Source organism: Lissotriton helveticus, chromosome 2_1 (assembly GCF_964261635.1).
Source record: "Lissotriton helveticus chromosome 2_1, aLisHel1.1, whole genome shotgun sequence".
NCBI classification, from domain to species: domain Eukaryota; kingdom Metazoa; phylum Chordata; class Amphibia; order Caudata; family Salamandridae; genus Lissotriton; species Lissotriton helveticus.
Window position 1 is genome coordinate 593,069,285 of NC_136059.1, and position 21,694 is coordinate 593,090,978.

Sequence of the window (21,694 nt, forward strand, 5' to 3'; positions counted from 1 at the left end):
AATAATGTTTTTGACATGACTAAACCACACAATATGCCTGTTAACATCTAGGTCCCTTACTTCTAATAGGGCCATAACATAGTGTGCTAGCTCGGGAGTCACCCAAAGCCTCCTCCAATATGCTACAGACCTATATTGTGCCACGTCCCTCATAGTGCAGAGACGTTTGGCCGTGAAGAGAATCCTGCCATTCTAAGGGATTCGAAACGCGTAGGCCTTTGGGTCTGCTATTTTCATCTTGATGCTTATTAGTTCTGCACTATGAGTTGTGTTTACACTTAATGTTGTTAACTATGATGAAAATTCCGCTGATTTAACCGCATTATTAATAGTGTATGACTTGGAACACTACAGAATTTTTCAGATTTCGTAGCAGACCTATTACTTCACCAACTGGTTCAAATCATTCCCCCCAGGTCGTGTGGAGTACTTTGTTTGAATGCTTGGATGATAGTAGGTTGGCTGTAATATGTTTGATGACTAACGAATGAGAGTACGGATGAGATTTCATTTTTCCCTTTTGTATCCTCATGTCCTTTATTGTTTAATAAATGTGTTTTGAATTTGAGCACTAATTGAAATTCGTGCATTGCAAAATATTTTTGAATAGACAGCTATTGAATAGCAGTCCCGAGTATTGAACTGTGGTCTTTATTCTGGTTTCAAATATTTCTCCAGAATTGAGTATCAGTATTGGCATTTCTTTTTGTTGTTCAGTTGATCAGGCTCAGCCTTACTGATTAGAGCCAAACCCATTTTGTTATTAATAATTATTTACAAGGAGAGCAAAAGTCATGCAGAGTGGCTTTTCCTCTCCTTGTAAATATGGAGATTTGCAATTCGCCTCCAGTACGTCACAAAAGGATTGCTCAAAAGCTGATATTAATCTAAGCTATTGTTTTCTCAGATAATCTTTGGCCTATGTTTGAACATAAAGAATCTGCTATTCTAAACTACCTATTTCTTTTCTGCTGTATTGATACTGACAATCTTCTTATGTTCAATATAGCTGTAATAACCCTACAATGGTTGTGTATTATAATCAAGTTGAAGTGTCTGTGTTGAGATATTCATATGAGCTTTTTCTCTGTCCAAAGGGCCAGTAAATGATGTTGTTCATAAAGAATTTCAATGCTTGAATGGGGATACTCTGAGAACGCTGCTCAGTTTTTTATATGATGACACGAGTCTCTATCACAGACTTCAAAACATTTAAAGTGCATCAGAAAAGAGACATCTGACTGCCATGACATGAATAGCTTGGTACAAACACTTTAGAGATAAAAAAATCACAAAACGAAACTTCCCAACAAAGTTGAATGGGCAAAACTTTACACTGTTGGGAGGTGGCCTGGGGAAGGTTGTGTTGGGTGTAACCGGGATATGGTCTAAACACAATTACACTTCACAACGCCAGTCCGTGTAGTCCTCCTAACTGCCTTAAAGAGTAAGTGAAATTCATGTTTTAACAAATATTGGTATTTGTTTATAAAAGAGTAACCTATTTTAATAATATACGCCATGGCTATGTCACTCCTATCGGGATACATTAAAACAGATTACTGAAAATTTCAAATTTTTAGAATGCCAGTTATCTGCTTTAAAAAATAGCCTGAAATACAAATAATTGCCCATTATATGCTATCTGTTCTGCATGGTTGGCCGCTTGCTGATTCTCTGAAACCTAACATAGTGACCAGAGGTCAATTTGGGCACCGATTAACTTTACATTTTAGTCATGCCCGTTTCTCTCTTTTCACTTCACAAGACACTAGTACATGCTTCAAAGTGGTCCCAGCACCGCTGTGCATGTAAAAAAGGTTGGAAGACTGTAAGGGTAGTGAGGAATAAACACTGTACCAAAGAAATAGTCAATACTGAGAGTTAAACCCCATTTAAGGTGTGAGAATATGAGTTATTCGATCATTTGATAAAAACTGCTTACGTTTTAAACATATGTACAGGGCTCGAGTCGGGGTACCATGCGGGTGGACGGGGTTCCCCCACTTATTTTTCCTGGTGGATGCTGTCCCCCCTGCCAAACAGCTGGACTTCACTCTTTGGCCTCTCTGGGACGAGATCGCAGCTCACAGCATGCTGCTCACCTTCGCTTTTGAGCGGGGAGGAGGTGTCAGACAGGGGCAGCTCAGTCTGACGTTGCACTGTGTCTTCAATAGATGCCTCCCTGCAAGCAACCCGTGACCCCCCCGCTCCTCCTCTGTGCCCGTCACCCCATCCCATCACTCGCTTGTACAAGCCCCTCTCACTGTATCCCAGAACAGCGCCCTCTCCTCGTCACCTCCTGCAGACCCCCCTCACCTCTTCGCTTGCTTCTACAAGCCCCCTCACTGTGTCCGAGCCCAGGGCAAATGTGCCAATAACCCCCGGCTCCAGCCTCTTGCATCTTTCGTGGCGTCACTTCCTGTCGTGGCGTCACTTCCTGTCATGACGTCACTTCCAGTGACAGCGACCCCCCACTTCTTTTTTTAGGACTTGTGCCCGGCATATGTACATGCACCTCGTCACAAACAAATGTAATCTTTTGAGATTCTCATATCAGGTTCTTCTTACCAGTGCTTATAATAAGAGTATTTTTGGAATACTGATGTAATTAACCACTTAAGCGCTGATGACGAGCTCGTCATCAGTTACGCCGCTCGCACGCTGATGACGAGCTGAGCTCGTCATGTAACGCGGCTTTTTAAAAAAAGGCGCGCAGCGCGAAAAAAGCCGCCGCACGCATGCGGTTAAGAAGATCAATTCTGTTATTAATTAAAATAAATTAAGTAGTAAAGTAGTATGTATGTGTAGGCATTTAAGTAATTTGGGGACTCATTTACAAGCCCATTGCACCGCCAGTACGTCACTTTTTTATACTAAGTAAAGCCCCCCAGTGTGACTTTTCATGGCCTTTAATTATGGGCCCCTTTCACACATTACTCTGCATGAAAGGGGTGTTCCAGGGGTGTTGCTATGGGTGTTCCCACGCAACATCCATGGAACCTGACACATTTCTAGATTTACAAAGTGTTGTAAACCTGGGAATGAGTCAGTATCCTACGCCTCCCCAGAGTGGCACAACAAGGAGAAATACTTTTATTGCTGTGGTGTATTCTGCAGTACACTTAGAAGGAGTTAAACACCATTAAGGATTGTTGCTGTGCAGGAAGGTGTCCCTTCCTGCACAACAACAATCATTCCTGCAACGTAGACACCCTTGCAACATGGCGCAAGAGTGTCTGCGTTGGTGCACTGCTGTTGTTTGTGCGCCGGCACAGGGGAGAAGGACAGCAACGCGCCATATCTTGATACAGCATATTCCTGCCCTCTTATTTTGACACACAGCAGCACAGCAGGAAGGCTTGCTGCGCTGCTGTGCATCAAAATATAGTAAATGAGGCCCTTAGTTCCTAATAACATCTGCTATGTCATCAATATTAGTCCATAGGCTAAGGCCCTTACTAGAGCTAATGACTGGAGTGCAGACAGACGGTCTTGAGTCAAAACTGAGGCCTCTGCTTTGCTATAGGTATATAATAACCTATATGCCTCTGACCCGTTGTGCAATATTGCTGTTCTGTGTCGGGTCCAATGGCTTATAATGGCCCTGGAGGTCTTCAGTGCATGAGGGTCTCTTCTGGTTCCAGCCTGCATCACCTTAAACAAGCATATGCAAAGCCAATAGGTTTTGCCTATGAGAGAGCTAATGGTTTTGGCAATGTGTTTTTAGCTACGTTGTACACCAGTGTGGATTCTGTTCAGCATGGCTAAAAGTGAGTGTAGCAGGGTAGCGTGGGGTGGGGTAGATTGGAGTATGGTAGATTGGAGTGGGTAGATTTGGGTGGGTAGACTGGGGTAGATTGGGGGTGGGATGGATTAGGGTAGATTGTGGTGGGCATTTGGGGTGGGGGAGATTGGGGCAGAACTGGATGGGGTACACTGGGGCAGGTTGGGGTCATTTGGGGCAAGGTAGATTGGGTGGGGTATATTTGGGTGTGTAGGTTGGACTGGAGTCGATTTTGATAGGTTGGGTAGGGTAGATTGGAGTGTGGTAAATAGGAGTGGTGTACATTGGAGTGTGGTAGATGGAGTGGAGTAGATAGGAGTAGGGTAGGTTGAGGTAGATTGGAGTGGGATAGATTGGGGTAAAATGGAGAGGGATAGATTGCGTTAGTTTGGAGTGGGGCAGATTGTTGTGGAATATAATCGAGCAGAGTAGATTGGAGTTTGGTGGATTGGAGTGGGGAAGGTTGGGGTAAATTGAGGTGGGGTAGATTTGAGTGGGGTAGTTTGGGCTAGACTGAAGTGGGGGAGATTGGAATGGGGTAGCCTGGAGTGGAGTAGACTGGTGTAGGGTAGAGAGAGGTAGTTTGGATGTGATAGATTAGGGTGGTGTAGATTGGGGGGAGGTTGGGGTAGATTTAGGTGGTGTAGCCTGGTGTAGATTGGAGTGTGGTAAATTGAGGAGGGGTAGGCAGGGTGTGTGGTAGATTGGGGTGTGGTAGATTCGGGTAGATGGAGGTGGGGTAGATTGGGGTGAGGTAGATTGGGGTGGGCAGAGTGAGGTAGATTGGGGTGGTGTATATTGGGCCAAATTGGGGTAGATGGGGGAAGGATGGGTGTTGTAGACTGGAGTGGGGTAGATTGTGGAGGATTGGAGTGGAGTAGATTAGAGTGGGTAAATTGTGGTGAACTGGAGTGGGGTAGACTGAGATAGATTGTTGTGGGGTAGAGTGGGGTAGATAGGGTAGATTGGAGTGAGGCAGATGGGGTAGACTGGAGTGGGTTAGATTGATTTGAGTCCAGTAGATAGGTGGGATAGAGTGGAGTGGAGTAAATTGTAGTATATTAGGTGGGGTAGATTGGGGTGCAGTGGGGTAGATCAGAGTGGGATAGATTGGAGTGAGATAGATTGGGGTAGATTGCAGTGAGGTAGCTTGAGGTACATTGGAGTGGGGTAGATTGATGTAGGCTGATGTGACGTTTAGTGGGGTAGACTGGAGTGGGGTAGATTGGAGTGGGATGGATGGGGTAGACTGGAGTGGGTAGATTGGGTGAGGTAGATTGGGGTAGGTTGTGTGGGGTACATTAGAATTGGGAAGTTTGGTGCAGATAGGGGCACATTGAAGTACAGTGGAATAGGGTAGACTGGACTGGGTCCAGGGTGATACGATAGAATGAAAAAGGGGAGCAGTAGTCCATTGGGGAAAGTGGAAAAGCAGTGACATGACGATGGAGGAACAGTAATGCGATGAAGTGGGAGGGGCAGAGGTGCCATGAGGAAGCTGGAACATTATTACAGTGAGGTGTACGCCCCTCTCTATTATCAAGAGCAGTGTATGCAATATGTTTTGAAAAGTGAAAAAAATACTTTTCTGGTCCAGGACACATTCATCCCATCGCATGTACATGAAGAATAACCCATCTATCCCATTTCAAATGCTTGGAAGCTGTTTTAAATGTAGTTATTTTCTTAATAAAATGTATTCATTTTGTGTAACTTTTTCTTTCGTGTATACTATTTGTGTTGCTCCAGGCGAACGACAGCAATACTGAGAAATCCTGTTTCACTGCGTATCAGTTTAATTTCTTATTAGCCTGCAGCTGCAATGCAGAGAAAGCTGTTCCAGGGTTCATTTGCATGCGCAGGGCCGGACTGGAAACCACATCCGGCCCCGGCAAAGTGCTCGGGGTTGGATGGGCCGCCGAACTCTTTGCCAGGGCCGGTTTTCGCAAAAGCGGCCCTGTAACAAAAACGGCCCCCCCAGGGGCCCAAGACCGGCACCCACCCGTGCAGCGCACCGGGGGATTGCCCGGTGCCCGCTATGGCCAGTCCAGCCCTGCCCATAATGCCATGGACTCTAATTGCCAATTTAAGCTGCTTCCTCCTTTTTAATTGTCGTTTAGCCACACCAGTAATATGTTTGAAAGTTGTCAGTAGACAGCGCAGAGTGAATTCCCGGTACGCCTGTGCAGACTTGGGTGCTGCTTCCACCGCAGAGGGATGGCTAATGCTGCCTGGGGGCTCCATTTCATCTCCCTGCCTCTTTTGAACTTTACACCCGAGTCCTGTAATACCCTACAGCTATAGAAGTAAAGAGGGAGTGTGGTACTGTACACCGACAGCCGTGATTCTTTAGAAACACAATAAGATATGGATGGAATGTTGGATATTGTCAAACAGTCACCCCTGGTCACTGGTCTGGGTTAAATCCATGATACATGGAAATACTTTTTTGGGTGAAATTGAAGCTGAAAATGCACCGTAAATTTCACCAATGTCCCAAATTTCTCCTGGAACGGGTGAACCCCAAACACCCTATGTAGTGTCCCCTTTGGTTAGCACAACTCTAGAATAGTTTATCAGTGTTGCTTTACATCCTCTGGCCATTTCTACTGGAATCATGTGGCAGGAGAGGGCCAAATCATAAGGCAGAGTTGAGTAAATTATGTGGCACGAAAAGGCAAATTATGCGTGATAATGCAGCACATTTTGTAATAGTATTTATTTGTCATTTTTAAACTTAGTAACACTGTCTGGGCATTGGTTGCACCTCATTAGCACCAGTTTAACACCAAAATATAGGAATAATCAACAGAAAGGTGATCAGTCCAGATTTGCAATGGGCCTTCCACTGCGCAGCAACACATGTCGCTGCAATTTTAGTAACTTTTGAACTGTTTGAGCTAGAAACAATTTTTGGGGGGTTAGAATCTTCAGATTATGTGGCCGATAATGGATTATATGTCAAATGAGGAAAACCGTAAATGTGTGAAAATCGCTGCGGCAGTACAATTGGGATAATTACAGTCTCCCTGCCTATGGGTTTTTAGCAGATTTATGCCTTTCTTTGCCCCATTTTGTCAACATTTTCTCAGGGAGAGGCGGATGCTACACCCCTCTCAAGTAAGTTGGGCTTGATCACATTGTTCACTCGCGCAGAGCACTTTCAGGCGGGTGTGTAAGCACCACCCCTTTCAAACCATCACCAGCTGCAACTGCACACTGGCAGCAAAGCACTGTCCTGCTATGTTGTTCAGTGATGACGTGTTTGTGAGGTTAAGTCTGGACCCAGTGCTCTTATGATGTCATCTAGGTCAGAATCACACAACCATTTCTTCTAAGCTGGATCCCATTCATATCATGTGATGTTTTTGTGTTGCTGTTACCGGGCCAAAGGTCACGTGGTGTAATTTCCGCTGATGTCATCAGTATGGTAACATTCTTGAATCTTGAAAAATCTTGGCACTATTGTTTTGGATGTCCATTCATCTGCACAACAAAGAAATCACCCTGCTATAGTTGATTCAACCCCATCCATGTATGGGATTTCGACAGGTCAGTTGGGGTGCATGATCATGAATGAGTTCTATTGACTCCTCTTTCCTTCCAATCCCACTTCTCCTCTCTGCTCATTGGACAGAGGGTGTGTTTGCAATACATCCCCAGTCTACCCTATGTGTGCCATGTGTGGCTTCTCAGCAGGTTGTGAGGTCTCCTGCGCATTCAGAAACCTAGGGGCATATTTAAACGGAGTTAACACCACCTGAACATCACGTTTTCTGATGTTTTGGTGGCGTTATGTCCTTTGCCTTATTTACACGGGGCGTTAAGCCACTTATGGCTTAACGTCATCTTGTAAAAGTAAGAAATAGGTATATCTGACAAAGATTCTTCTGACAGGTTGTTAGCGGAATATCCACAGAACAGTTACCATTTTGGCGGGAAACAAACTGAGATGCTACACTAAAATACCTGATGCCGTTTGGCAGGTGCTCACATATGGAATGATGGAGCATGGCGTCTGGTTGGAGGCAGGTTTGGGCCTCATGCTGGACTCCACTTTCGAACTGACAGATTTTACACCTCACAGGGAGGTGGCCCTGAAAATCAGCAGCCATTCTTGTTCGGATCCTGTCGGAAAAAGGTGCCTATGATGTCCTCCTTAGAGCAGTTATTGGGAGAAATTCGGCGTTTTTAAAGTTCGCCCTCCCTGTGGTGTCTCACCAGGGGCCATAAAGCAGAGGTCTAGATCCTTCCACAGCAGGTGCCGGTCACGTGATGCGTAGAACCTTCAGGTCAGCAAACATCTCGAGAGAGACATTCTGAACAGCAGCCCGCAAGCACCCTCTGCTCAACTAACCCCCCACTTACCCGCCCCCCAAAGTGTACCCATGCATGCCACTCCGCCCTTCAACCCAAGAAACCGAGCCGTCCGTGCAGCTTGAGAAAAAATCACAGTAATTTACTTCAGGGAGGGACCAATTTGTGTTGTTAGGTTTGTCCCTAGGGACTAGGTGTGCAGTACTTGAAGATTATTGTGAAGATTTTTACTAAAACAATATAAGAAGTTGTAGTGTTGCAATGCTCCAGTTAAACTTGGCTCAAGTTCCATTATAAGTTGGTCACACTGCCAGTTGTGTTAAATGGAGTTGTTTCATGAGAAATCCACTTGTGTCTGCAAAGCACTTCAACCTCTCCGTAGGAGTTGTACAATACCACAAAAAAGGATAGGTTGCAAAAGAAATGTATATATGTATACATTTTTACAAAGCAGGTAGGCAGATACCTTTTACAGAGGGTGTCCAACATGGCTCCACAAGAGGCGGTGCCAAGCCAGGTTTTGGGCTTAGGTATTCACTGCGTAAATGGGTTCCGCTTTGAATCCCTGTACATAAGTTTACGTTATGTGGATAAACTGACAATCTGGAATGGATGCGGGCCATGTGTCCCATCTACGACACCCCTGCCTTACCCCAACAAGAAATATGACTGCACATTATTTTCAATCCCACCCCAGGTGAGTGATATATTGATGATCAACATAAATCTTAATGCATTATTTTTTATTTGCAACAACATGAAAATACGTCAGGTAGAATGCAGAGCACACTTTTTGCTGCAGACAGCCATGTGCTAAATGATGTGATGCGTAATCGCTTAACCGCGGCGGCAATTCCGCCGTGGTGTGGTGGTTTTATTGAGTGGGTGGGGCCGCGTCAGCCAACGGACATGCGCATCACTACGGAGATAGTACTTGCGACGGCCGTATCGAAGGGGGTAAAGATGCAGGCCATGAGGGCAGGTGCAGAGATGCTGGTTCAGTAGCAATGGACAGTAGTCTACAGGCTAGACATTGCCTCATATTCTCTCAGTAGTAGGGAATCTAACAACAAACCTCCTGGTCGGTGAAGATGTCAATGAAGTTCTGGAAGGAGAAGGATCCTGACTGAAGGATGAGCTCTCCCGTGTTTTCAAAGCATTGTCCGGTCAGTACCAGGAGCTTATGCCGTGCGGCATCAGTGATCATCAAGCGCACCTAGAAGGAAACCAAAGGAGAAAAAAAAAAGCAGACATACCAAATTAACTTTTGTTTAATTCAGTAACACAGGATTACACCGAACTGTTTCAATTGTTAGACATATGTTGTTTCCTTAGAACAGTCATTTTTTAACCCATTTAATTTATTTCATATTTACATCATTTGATATAGTACGTCCCAAGCCCAGAAGGGCATCAGGGATGTGCAAGAAAGCCAATTCAGAGGCGTCCAATAGTGCTATAGCAGTGGTATTGTGTAATAAAATACAAAATTGCTAAAGAGTGCAAGTACAACGTCCCACAACGTTGAGCACAATTCATTGACATAATAACCAAGTGTCAAACATGTCTAATGTTCGAGTAGACAGGAATAAATAGGGAAAATTCATCAAGATGTACCTATTTAGTGGCATTGATTTTAATGTCTTCCTGATGTAGTGAAAGCAGGTATTTACCACCTCTCGTATGGGTTGAGATTGGACACACTACTTTTGCTGTTTTTTCCCCCGCGCTGATACAAAGCCTTGAAAAAGTGGAATAATTTCAAAAAGGGAGTGGTGATGGACAGAGTATCTGAGTTAATCAGAACACTCCTACCCAGTCAACAGATCAGGGCTTGATCCATCACCGTTTTTTAGTCTGGTCTGCCCTGTTCCCATGATGCACTGGGCCAGGGACAGACTAATTTGCATACAGCCAGGTTCTGAAACTGGGATGGTGCAATGAGCTAAAAAACGGTGTTGGATTTAGCCCTGATCTCTTGACTGGGTGAGAGTATTCTGCTTAATTCAGAGACTCTGTCCATCACCACCCCTTGTTGTAAATATTTTTGTCCACCCCAAGCGTGGAAGGGTATACTCAGATGTGAGTCCCTTGCTCATTGCACCATCAGGAATCAAGCAAGCCGGGCCGAAGACGGCTGAAATGCCAGAAACCGGTCCCCCGAAGCTTGTTTCCTTCCCAGTGTAAGAATTGGCTTTTGTAGTCTGGTCTGCCCTGTTCCCATGATGCACTGGGCCAGGGACAGACTAATTTGCATACAGCCAGGTTCTGAAACTGGGATGGTGCAATGAGCTAAAAAACGGTGTTGGATTTAGCCCTGATCTCTTGACTGGGTGAGAGTATTCTGCTTAATTCAGAGACTCTGTCCATCACCACCCCTTGTTGTAAATATTTTTGTCCACCCTAAGCATGGAAGGGTATACTCAGATGTGAGTCCCTTGCTCATTGCACCATCAGGATTCAAGCAAGCCGGGCCGAAGACGGCTGAAATGCCAGAAACCGGTCCCCGGAAGCTTGTTTCCTTCCCAGTGTAAGAATTGGCTTTTGTAGTCTGGTCTGCCCTGTTCCCATGATGCACTGGGCCAGGGACAGACTAATTTGCATACAGCCAGGTTCTGAAACTGGGATGGTGCAATGAGCTAAAAAACGGTGTTGGATTTAGCCCTGATCTCTTGACTGGGTGAGAGTATTCTGCTTAATTCAGAGACTCTGTCCATCACCACCCCTTGTTGAAAAAGTAGAAGGCGCATTGTGATCAAAAGGGGTGAAACACAAGTTGGCTGTAGCTCTCACCATTAACTAATACACTAATTAATTAACAAACCTGAACCTTTATACTACAAAGAGACATGCCTTTGAGAAATCCTTGTTGTGAAGGTGCACTGTGACTGAACAACATATATTTAGCAAGTTACTATGAATCACCAGCTCCATGGGAAATAGTTTGACACGGTTTATCAAATATAACTCATTCTAGACTAGGATCCCACCTTACAATTCCATACCAGTGCACGTTGACCACTTGAGAAGTTTAACTTGACTGCCACATATTGGTATTATTAACCCCATGCGCGCTGCGGGTTTTCCCGCTGTGCGCTGACTTTTTAAAAAAGCCGCGGTTCATGACGAGCTCAGCTTGTCAAGAGCGTACGACAGGCGTAACTCATGACGAGCTGAGCTCGTCATGAGCGTGGAAGGGGTTAAGGCGCACAGCTTCGTAGACGACACAGGTGGTCTTATAGACACACCACTTCAATCTGTGACACATTTTCAGTATAACCAATGCATACACATTTTCCATCTAAAATTATTGTCTTTCAATTTATTTTATGTGGATATCCCGATAATCGGATCCTGCTATCCCATGATGGCCAATGTCTAAATTATGTCATGGTCACTTAGGGGTATACTGACAAACAAGAAGACGCTAAGGTCACTATTGCTATCACAGTCCATAACATATAAAGAATTCTCATTTTATGTATTAGGTTTAAATATGTTCTTGGCAGATTTAATTTCAATATTAATCTCTTTTCCGAGCAGCTCATATCCTAGAATAACTGGAATTTTAACATTTAGAACAGGACTGTTTTCTTTTACCTTACATTGTAGCACTTAACCCCTCCCGTGCTCATGACGAGCTTAGCTCGTCATGAGGCACGGGTGCACTGTGCTGATTACGAGCTGAGCTCGTCATGACACGCAGGGCTAATTCCCCCGCTGTGTTGAGCGTTCTGAAAAACTGGCGTAGTCATGACGAGCTCAGCTCGTCATGAGCACAGCGCCACCGTGCAGCATGACGAGCTGAGCTCGTCACAAGCACCGTGGCGCTGCGTGTGCCTCCCCTCCCCCCCAGCGACGCGGGGGAATTTGCCCGGCAGCGAAGAGGTTAATAAGGTATATTCCAAACCTGCTCAGTATTCCAATTCAGCCCCAGATGAAGCCGGTATCTTATTATGACACATACTTAAATTGTTATACTTAAATTATTAGCCTTTTGTGCTGTTTAGGCTGGATACACATATTAGGCCTGGATTACTCCTGGGTTTGATGATCCTGATTCAAAAAGCATTTTCTATGAGTAGTTGTGTCTTACTCCATTATTAGGTGTGACTTACTAAAGAAGTTCAAGAGTAAGAAATTCTTAACCATTGAACTGACTTACAATGTATTTTCTGCGAGTGTTTCATATTCTTCTATCTTGGGTCTCAACTTTGATACCCAGAAGGAAGACAAGCTTTGCACATCAGGTCAATGACTGAGCACATTTTACACCTTATACATTCTGAGTCTAAAGTATGACACAACTAAAATACTTTGTGGATTAAGACAGGCAGTTCACTAGCAAATCATCACTTACAACAGAAGCAAGACATATCTACTCACAGACAACGCTTTGTGAGCCAGCCACAAATACATTAGCTGTATCTAGTGTTCAACCGAGAATACGTTTCTTTTTGAGCAAAATATTTGTAGTGTTACAGAGCTGAAAGATCAATAGTTCTCCAGGTATTCTGGGAAAGTCACTTTATGTCCTGGGAGCCCTGATTAATGAGTCTTAATTGGTTTATACACAAACAAAGGCTCTGCTGGATAGCGTGCTATATACACTTTCCTTGCCTGACTGAATTTATATTCTTAGATTATGACATTTACAGTAAGTGCTTCTAATATACTGCTCATAAATGAAAAATGAAGCTTGGCTGCATGTCAAGGGGAAAGTCTAACTCTGGATTACAGGTAATACTTTACTGAACAAATTGTGTCAGATAATGCTGTAGCATACCGGTATAGGTTATTCATAGAAATGAATAAAGTAGACTATGAGCCTGTTAAGGAAGCCCACTTTCCAGTCAAGTGGGTAAAAGAACTATGGGTTGGAAAACTACCCTAAGCAATTGCCAGTGGTTAGACTTATTGCAAGCATTCCTCACATCACTTTTTTGTATGTTTGATGTAATGCCTTACGTGGGAAGGGTATTCCCAGATGTGGGTCCCGTACTCACTATGCCACTGGAACATAGATACATCGGTCTGACGAGCCCCAATCAGGGTGAACCCGGTCTTGGGTTGTTTGGGTTCTGGTTCAGGGAGAACGAGGCCTGGCAGTTCAGGCTCGACTCTTCCAACTGGAGCAGGTTCAAGGCTAATTTGCTTATGGCTGGGTCCAAACTGAGGTGGCATGGTGGGCAAAGGCACGATGGGTTAGGATGCTACCCCAAGCGATTTCCAATTGTAAGACTAATTGCAAGCATTCCACCCATCACCTTTTGTGTGTTTGATGCTTCTCTCTCACCCAAAGGCACTGTAAGAGCTTCATGCACATACTGCCACACACACAGACTACCAGACACATGCAAGCACGCATGCACGCACAGGAGGAGAGGGAGAAGGCACAACAGGCAGAGGGGAAGAAGATGCATGCGTGCTAGTCAGGAGGGCTGCCTGCATGTCATCAAGGACACCATCTCACATACGTTGCACTGTGAGTTTGGGATATATTAACTAAGAACAAGGAGGGACATTTCAAGTATTTCTGACAATACGGGAAGGCTGCGATTTGCTGCCATTATCACATGATTTTTAACCTCATCTCATCACACCACAGAAAGGGGTGCAATTAAAATAAGTGCACATTCCAGGAATCCTCCGACTTCTGCTGCATTTGTGGCTCGCCTCCTTTGCCAGCTCAATGACCCAGCTCTCTTGACTGGCAGTGCTGTCATATAAAGACGACAACATTATGAATTAGGAGACTCCCCTGTCTTGCTTCAAAGGAAAATGACAAGACAACCATTGTTTACAGAGCCCGTTCACAAACTAATAATCAATGTGGAAACAAAAATTAGGCTTCTCCACATTACCAATACGAGAACTATCTAAAGCATTACGAACAGCATATAAATTGCCAGTTTTCACTACTGAATCAAACCTCTTCCAAAATCAAATTGCCAATTCATTTAATCCAGTTAGAATCTTATTCCATTTCAGTCTCTTCAACATCACACCTCCTCGCAACACTCTAATAGATTCTTCATGGGCAAAAATTCACTTTGTAACAGGCTATTTTGTGCTATTTCCAATCTACAAGAAACTGGAATTCACTCATCTTAATTCATAGAGATGAGTTTACCAGAATTATAAAATACCTAAACTTCACCAACTGTTATTTGGACAGACTACCTACCGGCACTATCAAAAAAAATCTGACTTCTTCAATCAAGCATGGCGTTCTTTCATCAATGCCTTCCTCTCTCACAGCATCTTCCCCTATCTGCCCAAAACTGGCCAAAGCACCCCATCTTTTTAAAAAAATCTAATCTCAACCCCCAATCTCCTCTCCGAATTCACACCCATTTACAACCAATCGTGTGCAGGGAAAACCATTAAAAGGTGTGCCTTTATCGAAATAGTCTACATCAATAAAGAACATCTGTTGGTTGAATATTAATGTGGTTTTTAGCATATATAACAATTATGATTCACTAAAATTCTAAGACCATAATAAGCAGCGGTCTGCAGCAAATTGTACCTTAAACCTCTTACAGTCACATAAGACATATCAGTCAGCTACGAGGGTTGTCCAACACTAGCATTGAAAATCCAGAAAAACAGACATCACCAAATGAACAAACATTTAACTGAAGAGATCTATCATACACTGCTGGACAATTCATGCTAATTTAATGTACTCCACCACTGTGGGTCCCAAATATTTATGCAATCTGCCCACTTCTTTACATCACACAAAGACACTCTGATATAGGATGATAATAACAATGGACATCCCAACAGATCTTTCCACTTCCCTCTCCCTCCAACCATGCCAGCTTAGGACCACAATATACACAAAATCTCTGATTGGACAACCTAGTTCAGTAACCAGCTAAGCAAACTATATCATAAGAAATACCATAGAGGGACCTGCAGAGTTGTTTAAAGCTACAAACATACTGAAAACCAAAAAACTGCACACCTGTCCCTCGTACTTCACCATCCACCACAGTGCTGCACACTGCATCCCATAACATGATAACTGCATCTCAGTGATCATCACACATGGTATGGAAACACTTCGTAGATAGGATCAAAACAAAAAAAATCCTTCCAATCACACACCCTACACAGTGTAGCCTGCTACCCATTTAGGCAAGCACTGCAGCTCCCCACATAGGGGTAGCAAGTGCTATATGCAATGCAATACAATAGAAACCACAATCCTAAATATATAGGAAAATGTTCATTGTATACTGGATGATGATTGATGGGGAATCCTCAAAAGTGGGCTGCCCCTGGAATCAATTCCTAAGTGTATCTATAGAGTTCTGTAGAGATGCACTACCAGTGGGGGCATCTCATAAAAAGTTACGGACTGGCCTCGCACACCGCCCGGTGTCATGCTCCATCATCGGCTGTCGTCGCCCTCTAAAAACTTGGTTTGATAGAGGGCGGGCATACACCTGGAGACAGGGATGCACTTCTAAATCTAAGTGATGGCCGTGGGGGAGTGATAAGTGATTTAAAAACCATTACATTAGTCCATGTGCTATGTTTATTCAAATGGTAAATGTATGGTAAAAGTGGACGGTGGTATGGGATATTATTCTCAATTCACCATATTAAATGCGGTCGACATGTTTCTGCTGAGGTGTCTCCGAAGGGTACGTAGCATTCTTCAGGACCTAAAAAAAGAGAAGGTGAAGGGGGTGTATACCCTCTGTCTCTACTTCCTTTTAACTAGTGAAAATGGAAGGAAAATCCTGTCGCTAGATCAGGGGAGGGGTTTGTGGTTAAAAACACTATGTAAATGGATATTTCCCTCTTGATGTAGTACCAATAAGAGTAACTCTGTAGAGAAAGGAAAACAAAAACAAAGCATACAAACCAAACCGTGTGAGTATGTAAACAAATAGTTTATAAACATCATCCATCCCGCGTCAAACCTATAGCGCGCGTGGTGGTGTGAAGTGGTCTTTATGAGACACGTGGCAGGTGCAACGTGTACTCTTACCATTAAAAAATGGTTGCAAGCCAACTCTTACCCTGTATTTCTACCCTAAACGCTCCATGGGAGGGCTGAGGTGAAAGGACCTACTTAGACTTTCTGTAGGGGTAAAAAATACAAAAAAATCACTACTGGTAGCTAAGGGTGAGTCACCAGTATGCAGAAAGAACCAGGACCAAGGTCCCTAGGTAAAGCAAACATAACAAGGTGAAATCCAGAACTAATGGACCACCTATTCATTCAAGTTCACACCAGCATTCCTTCAGGAATACTCTTACTGCCTAGTTTCAGTGCTTCCAGCCGTTCTTCCCTGAGGCGTCCTCTCTGTCTCCCCGCTGATGGTGAATGGTGAGAAACAGAGGGTTTTTATACAAAAGAGAAGTGACTAATTAGTGAACGAATCAGTGTTAATTGGGCCCGTTAAGTGTGTTTCCTGTGTCCCTCTACGGGGCTGCCTGACCGCCTGGTGGAAGGCGTGACTGTATATCTCCCCACCTGATTGCTCAAAACCTGCCTCCAACACTACCTTAGTGTTAATTGGGCCCGTTAAGTGAGTTTCCTGTGTCCCTCTACGGGGGTGCCTGACCGCCTGGTGGGAGGCGTGACTGTAATCGCCCCACCTGATTGGTCCCAATTAACACTGATTAGTTCACTAATTAGTCACTGCTCTGTAGTATAAAAACCCTCTGTTTCTCACCATTCACCATCAGCGGGGAGACAGAGAGGACGCCTCCGGGAATAACGGCTGGAAGCACTGAAACTAGACAGTAAGAGTATGCCTCTTGGAATGCTGGTGAGCACTTGAATGAATAGGTAGTCCATTAGTTCTGGATTTCACCTTGTTATGTTTGCTTTAACTAGGGACCTTGGTCCTGGTTCTTTCGGCATACTGCTGACTCACTCTTAGCTACCAGTAGTGATTTTTTGTATTTTTTCCCTACAGATAGTCTAAGTAGGTCCTTCCACCTCAGCCCTCCCATGGAGCGTTTAGGGTAGAAATACAGGATAAGAGTTGGCGTGCAACCATTTTTTAATGGTAAGAGTACACGTTGCACCTGCCACGTGTCTCATAAAGACCACTTCACACCACCACGCGCGCTATAGGTTTGACGCGGGATGGATGATGTTTATAAACTATTTGTTTACATACTCACACGGTTTGGTTTGTATGCTTTGTTTTTGTTTTCCTTTCTCTACAGAGTTACTCTTAGTGGTACTACACCAAGCGGGAAATATCCATTTACATAGTGTTTTTAACCACAAACCCGTCCCCTGATCTAGCGACAGGATTTTCCTTCCATTTTCACTAGTTAAAAGGAAGTGGACACAGAGGGTATACACCCCCTTCCACCGCCCCTTTTTTTAGGTCCTGAAGAATGCTACGTACCCTTCGGGGACACCTCAGCAGAAACATGTCGACCGCATTTAATACGGTGAAGGGAGAATAATATCCCATACCACCGTCCACTTAGTTTTTAACCACCATACATTTACCATTTGAATAAACATAGCACATGGACCAATGTAATGGTTTTTATCACTCCCCCACAGCCATCACTTAGATTTAGAAGTGCATCCCTGTCTCCAGGTGTATGCTCGCCCTCTATCAAGCCAAGTTTTTAGAGGGCGAGGACAGCCGATGATGAAGCATGACATCGGGCGGTGTGGGAAGCCAGTCCGTAACTTTTTATGAGATGCCCCCACTGGTAGTGCATCTCTACAGAACTCTGTAGATACACTTAGGAATTGATTCAAGGGGCAGCCCCCTTTTGTGTATTCATGAGATAGTGGAGGCAGGCTCGCCCTTTGGCCCTGTGCCTCTGGTTCGCACCCTCAGCAATATTGCTGGGGTTAGTGTGTGTGGACTGATGGGGAATCCTGCCTATTTAATCTCATCGATCTATCATCAACTTTCAATATGACTGATCATCATAGGCCAATACGTATCTTCTATCACCAAGTCTTGAGTTGGTTCACCTTCTTCCTAATAAATCACTCTCGGTTAGGGAAGATTAGTGTTCATGTCCCAGACAAAACTGAAATGTCTTTTGGTGTGCCTCAGTGCTCAATATTTGCCTCTAACATTTTTTATTTGTATCTTAAGCTTCTTATCTGAATTCTCAAAAGGTTGGGAGTGTCCGTTTACTAGTATCCAAATGACATGCAACCCTAAATCAGAACATCTGCCATTCATGAAATGTACAACCTCCACCATATCATTTCCAAAATTCAGACCTGCATGTCTTTCAACTTTTCACCTTGAAAACAGGATATCTTCTCTTCTCTTAGAAAGCAGCAACAAATGATTGATGAACAGTAGAACAGTGGCAGCTGGCATGGCCCGCGGGTGGCGGGGTGGGTGTGGGGGAGCGTCGCGGGTAGGGACCAGGGAGGTCACGCGAGTATGCACAAACCAAAAAAATGTAACTTACCTTCTCGCCCGGGTCCCGCCTCTCTGCTCCTGCTTTCCTCAAGAACCAGGAAGCACAGCAATGCAGCGTTGTGATTGGTTCTGAGTGTCCTGGTTTGACGCTCAACCAGGGATTGGGGGCCTGGGCATGTTCTCCATGCAGGCTATAATGCAGCCTCCATGGAGAAAAGTGAAAGTGTGCATGACTGGTTTGGGCGGCCTGAGAGGGCAGACCTAACAGTCATTGTGCACTTAAGAGTGGGCAAACCATTCCTTCCTTCTCCTGCTCTCATGAGCGAAAGACGCCTGTCGTCCACTGCTCTTCAACATATCATTATATGACATTCCTCTGCTAATCTCACTTTATGCATGCACAGCACGTGACTTGGCAGGCATGAGATGTGCATTGATGAGGGGAAGAGGCTGGCAGATCAGACTTGCAATCACAGCACTGCTGCCGAATTGTTGGTTGCCATCATTACCAGCAGGAGCCTACTAGCATCGCTTTTAACAAATGCGTGCCCCGCAGCCAGCTTTCCCCTTACCAAGGATTTAAATAAATCAGGAAATGGTGCTCTGACTAGATGGGTCCTTTGCCATTTTAAATTTTACCATAATCAAAGGAAATTGAACTAGACATTAGAATGGCAGCTGGAACTTCATTTAATTAAAACCAGGCCTTCTGCTAGCTCCCTACTCTGTGTCCTGCAGAATGAATATTCAACAGATTACAGAATGAGTCATGCCAGCTCTGTGTGCTTGGACAGGGAGATGAAAAGGGAGGGGATGAGCTCTTTGGGTGTGCAAAGTCTGCCAGTTTATAGTCAATGGGAATATACCTCCTTACGGGACAGGGATCATGGCTGACTCAGAAGGTATGGGAAGTGACGCAGTGTCTGCTTAGGCCAGCCAGGGCCTGACTGGGAACACTAAGCATCCCTAGCAAATGTGTCAGACTAGCCCCCGGTGGGGGAGGAGGTGGCAGAGGGGGGCTACAAATGTGAAGAACTGCTGCTTTTGTTAATGGAGACCGATGCTGCAGCACCGCTGCAAAACCGGCCCCCAGTAAAAAAAAAGAAAAAAAGGCCCCCACCATTTCAAAACCGGCCCCCACCTTTCTAGCCTCCTGGTGAAACGCCCAATGCCTTGGCCTGGCTTCTGTAAAAGCATTGGCGAGATCTGGGGCCAGCACATTTTTGCTCTTCCAGAATTTGCCAACAGCGGCTCCAAGGATACAGGAAGCTGAGGCAGGGAAAATACATTAGAAGTGGCGGTCCCATGGCCATCAGAGGGACGGAAGGATGCCTCCAGCTGTGCAACTTAGAGCACTGGGAAAATCTCCCTGGCACTATAATACCCTTCAAATTACTGTAGAGCGCTAACGAACAATACTAGACTGGTGATAACGGGGCGTTTAAAAAACGTGTAAAATAGCATTACCAAACATTCTATTTCACCTTATGACACTGTCATTTATTAGCAGAAGATGCGGAATATTCTTGTCTGATACTTGACTTGTGACACGTATGTCTGTGTGAGATTCTGAGCAGCGCCAGAGTCCAAGGTCTGCATTGCTTTGGCTCATTCGGGAAAGTTCTCCCTCCTGTACTGGGATGTCTTGCGTCTGCCTATACCACTGATTTACAATTCTGACCCCATAATGTGTGTATTTCACTTGTGGAGTTCAGGCAATGGTTGGAGCCCGGTGTTGCCTCTTGTTCGGTACTACTTTATTCATCACGACCAGTCCGAGTCCCTCAGGGAGCATATGCCTGGTACTGTGTCTTCCAACACTTTGGTATCCCTCTGGTTTAGCTCCAGTGTGCCACGTTTAGTTTAGTAGAGCATGTTTCTGCTAGTGCCAGACTGCTAGAAAGCGTGTGAGGGAGAAATGGCGAGAAAGAGAGAGGAATATTGCGAGAGAAAGAGGAAAATATAAGAGATAGTGGAAAAACGGGGAGGGGGAAGAGAGAGAGAAAAAGAGGTTAAATTAGAAGAGATGGAAAGAGACAAAAGAACATAAAGAAAAAAACTGACTGAGAAAGAGAAAAGGAGATAAGGATAGAAAGACAGTGATAAGGGAAGAAACCTAGAGATACAAGAGAGATGAAAAGATAAACGGATGAAGAGTGGGGGGATATAGAGATGGACTAGTGATGATGTGCCAATCAAGATTGAAAGGCAAGAAATGTGAAACCTTAACTTTACTTTTACTAAAATATCGTAGCAGGGAGTGAGCAGGACAATGCACCCAAATTGTGCGATGAGAAAAAATACCTTAACAGTACTAGCAGCACGGATGAGTGACGTGGAGGTGGAGCGGCACAGGAGGTGTGGAAGCACAGATGAGTGATGTAGAGGCGTGGCAGTACAGGTGAGTGACATAGAGGGGGGCAAGAGAGGTGAGTGATGTGGAAGCGGGGCAGCCTAGGTATGTGACGTGGAGGCGGGAGGCACATTCTCACCTAACCCCCCCTTTCCGGAGTAACAGTATCAGCTGTGTGGTTTTATTGAGCCCCCCTAGCCCCCCATTTGGGAATGTGGGCCACGTTTTAGGTGAGGCATGCTCTATTCCGGTATGGACGTGAAGCTCTCCCACTCTCTGCCCATATTTTTCATTGGCTTGTGTCATTGCCCTTTGTAAACTGTGGCTTTTCATTGGTCAATAGGCTTAGCAGTCCCCTCCTTAGTGCCGCCTTATCTCATTTTGTAACCTCCCACCAGGACATCCCCTGTTACAAGTATTGTTACTCGGTAGGCTTTAATTACAACCTTTGAGCACTATTTGGTTAATGGTTTGACACGCTCTCCCCCTATGCTTTTTTTTCCTAGCATGGCACGCCCGCTGATAAAGTGGGGGCCCTGCCATTAGCTTGTTGTTTGCAGCCCGAAAGCGGGCGCATTTTTTTCTTACTATTGTTCAGTTTTTGGTTTACAAACGCCCCATATGGTGCATTTACTTTAATATCGGCCATGTCCCATTCTTTAGACACGGCTTCCTAAACAAAGGTGCAGAGCTGCTGTTAAAGTGAAACCACTGCATGGGGCACTTTTACAAATAAAGCATTTGTTTGTCAACTTGACAAACGGATTTTTTTTTTGTAAAAGTGCCCCATACCGTGCTTTCACTTTAATGTCAGCTGAGCCAGGCCTAAAGAAAGGAGTGTGGCCACCA

General features: G+C 44.7%; 1 protein-coding gene across 1 annotated transcript in view; it reads right to left on the minus strand.

Moving 5' to 3' along the window:
- Window positions 1–21,694, minus strand: part of MAP1B (microtubule associated protein 1B) — a 474,660-nt gene that overhangs the window by 56,393 nt on the left and 396,573 nt on the right. The window contains exon 4 of the mRNA XM_078675281.1: window positions 9,180–9,320. Within this exon, the coding sequence (XP_078531407.1) occupies window positions 9,180–9,320 (141 nt within the window). The remainder of the gene's footprint in view (window positions 1–9,179; window positions 9,321–21,694) is intronic.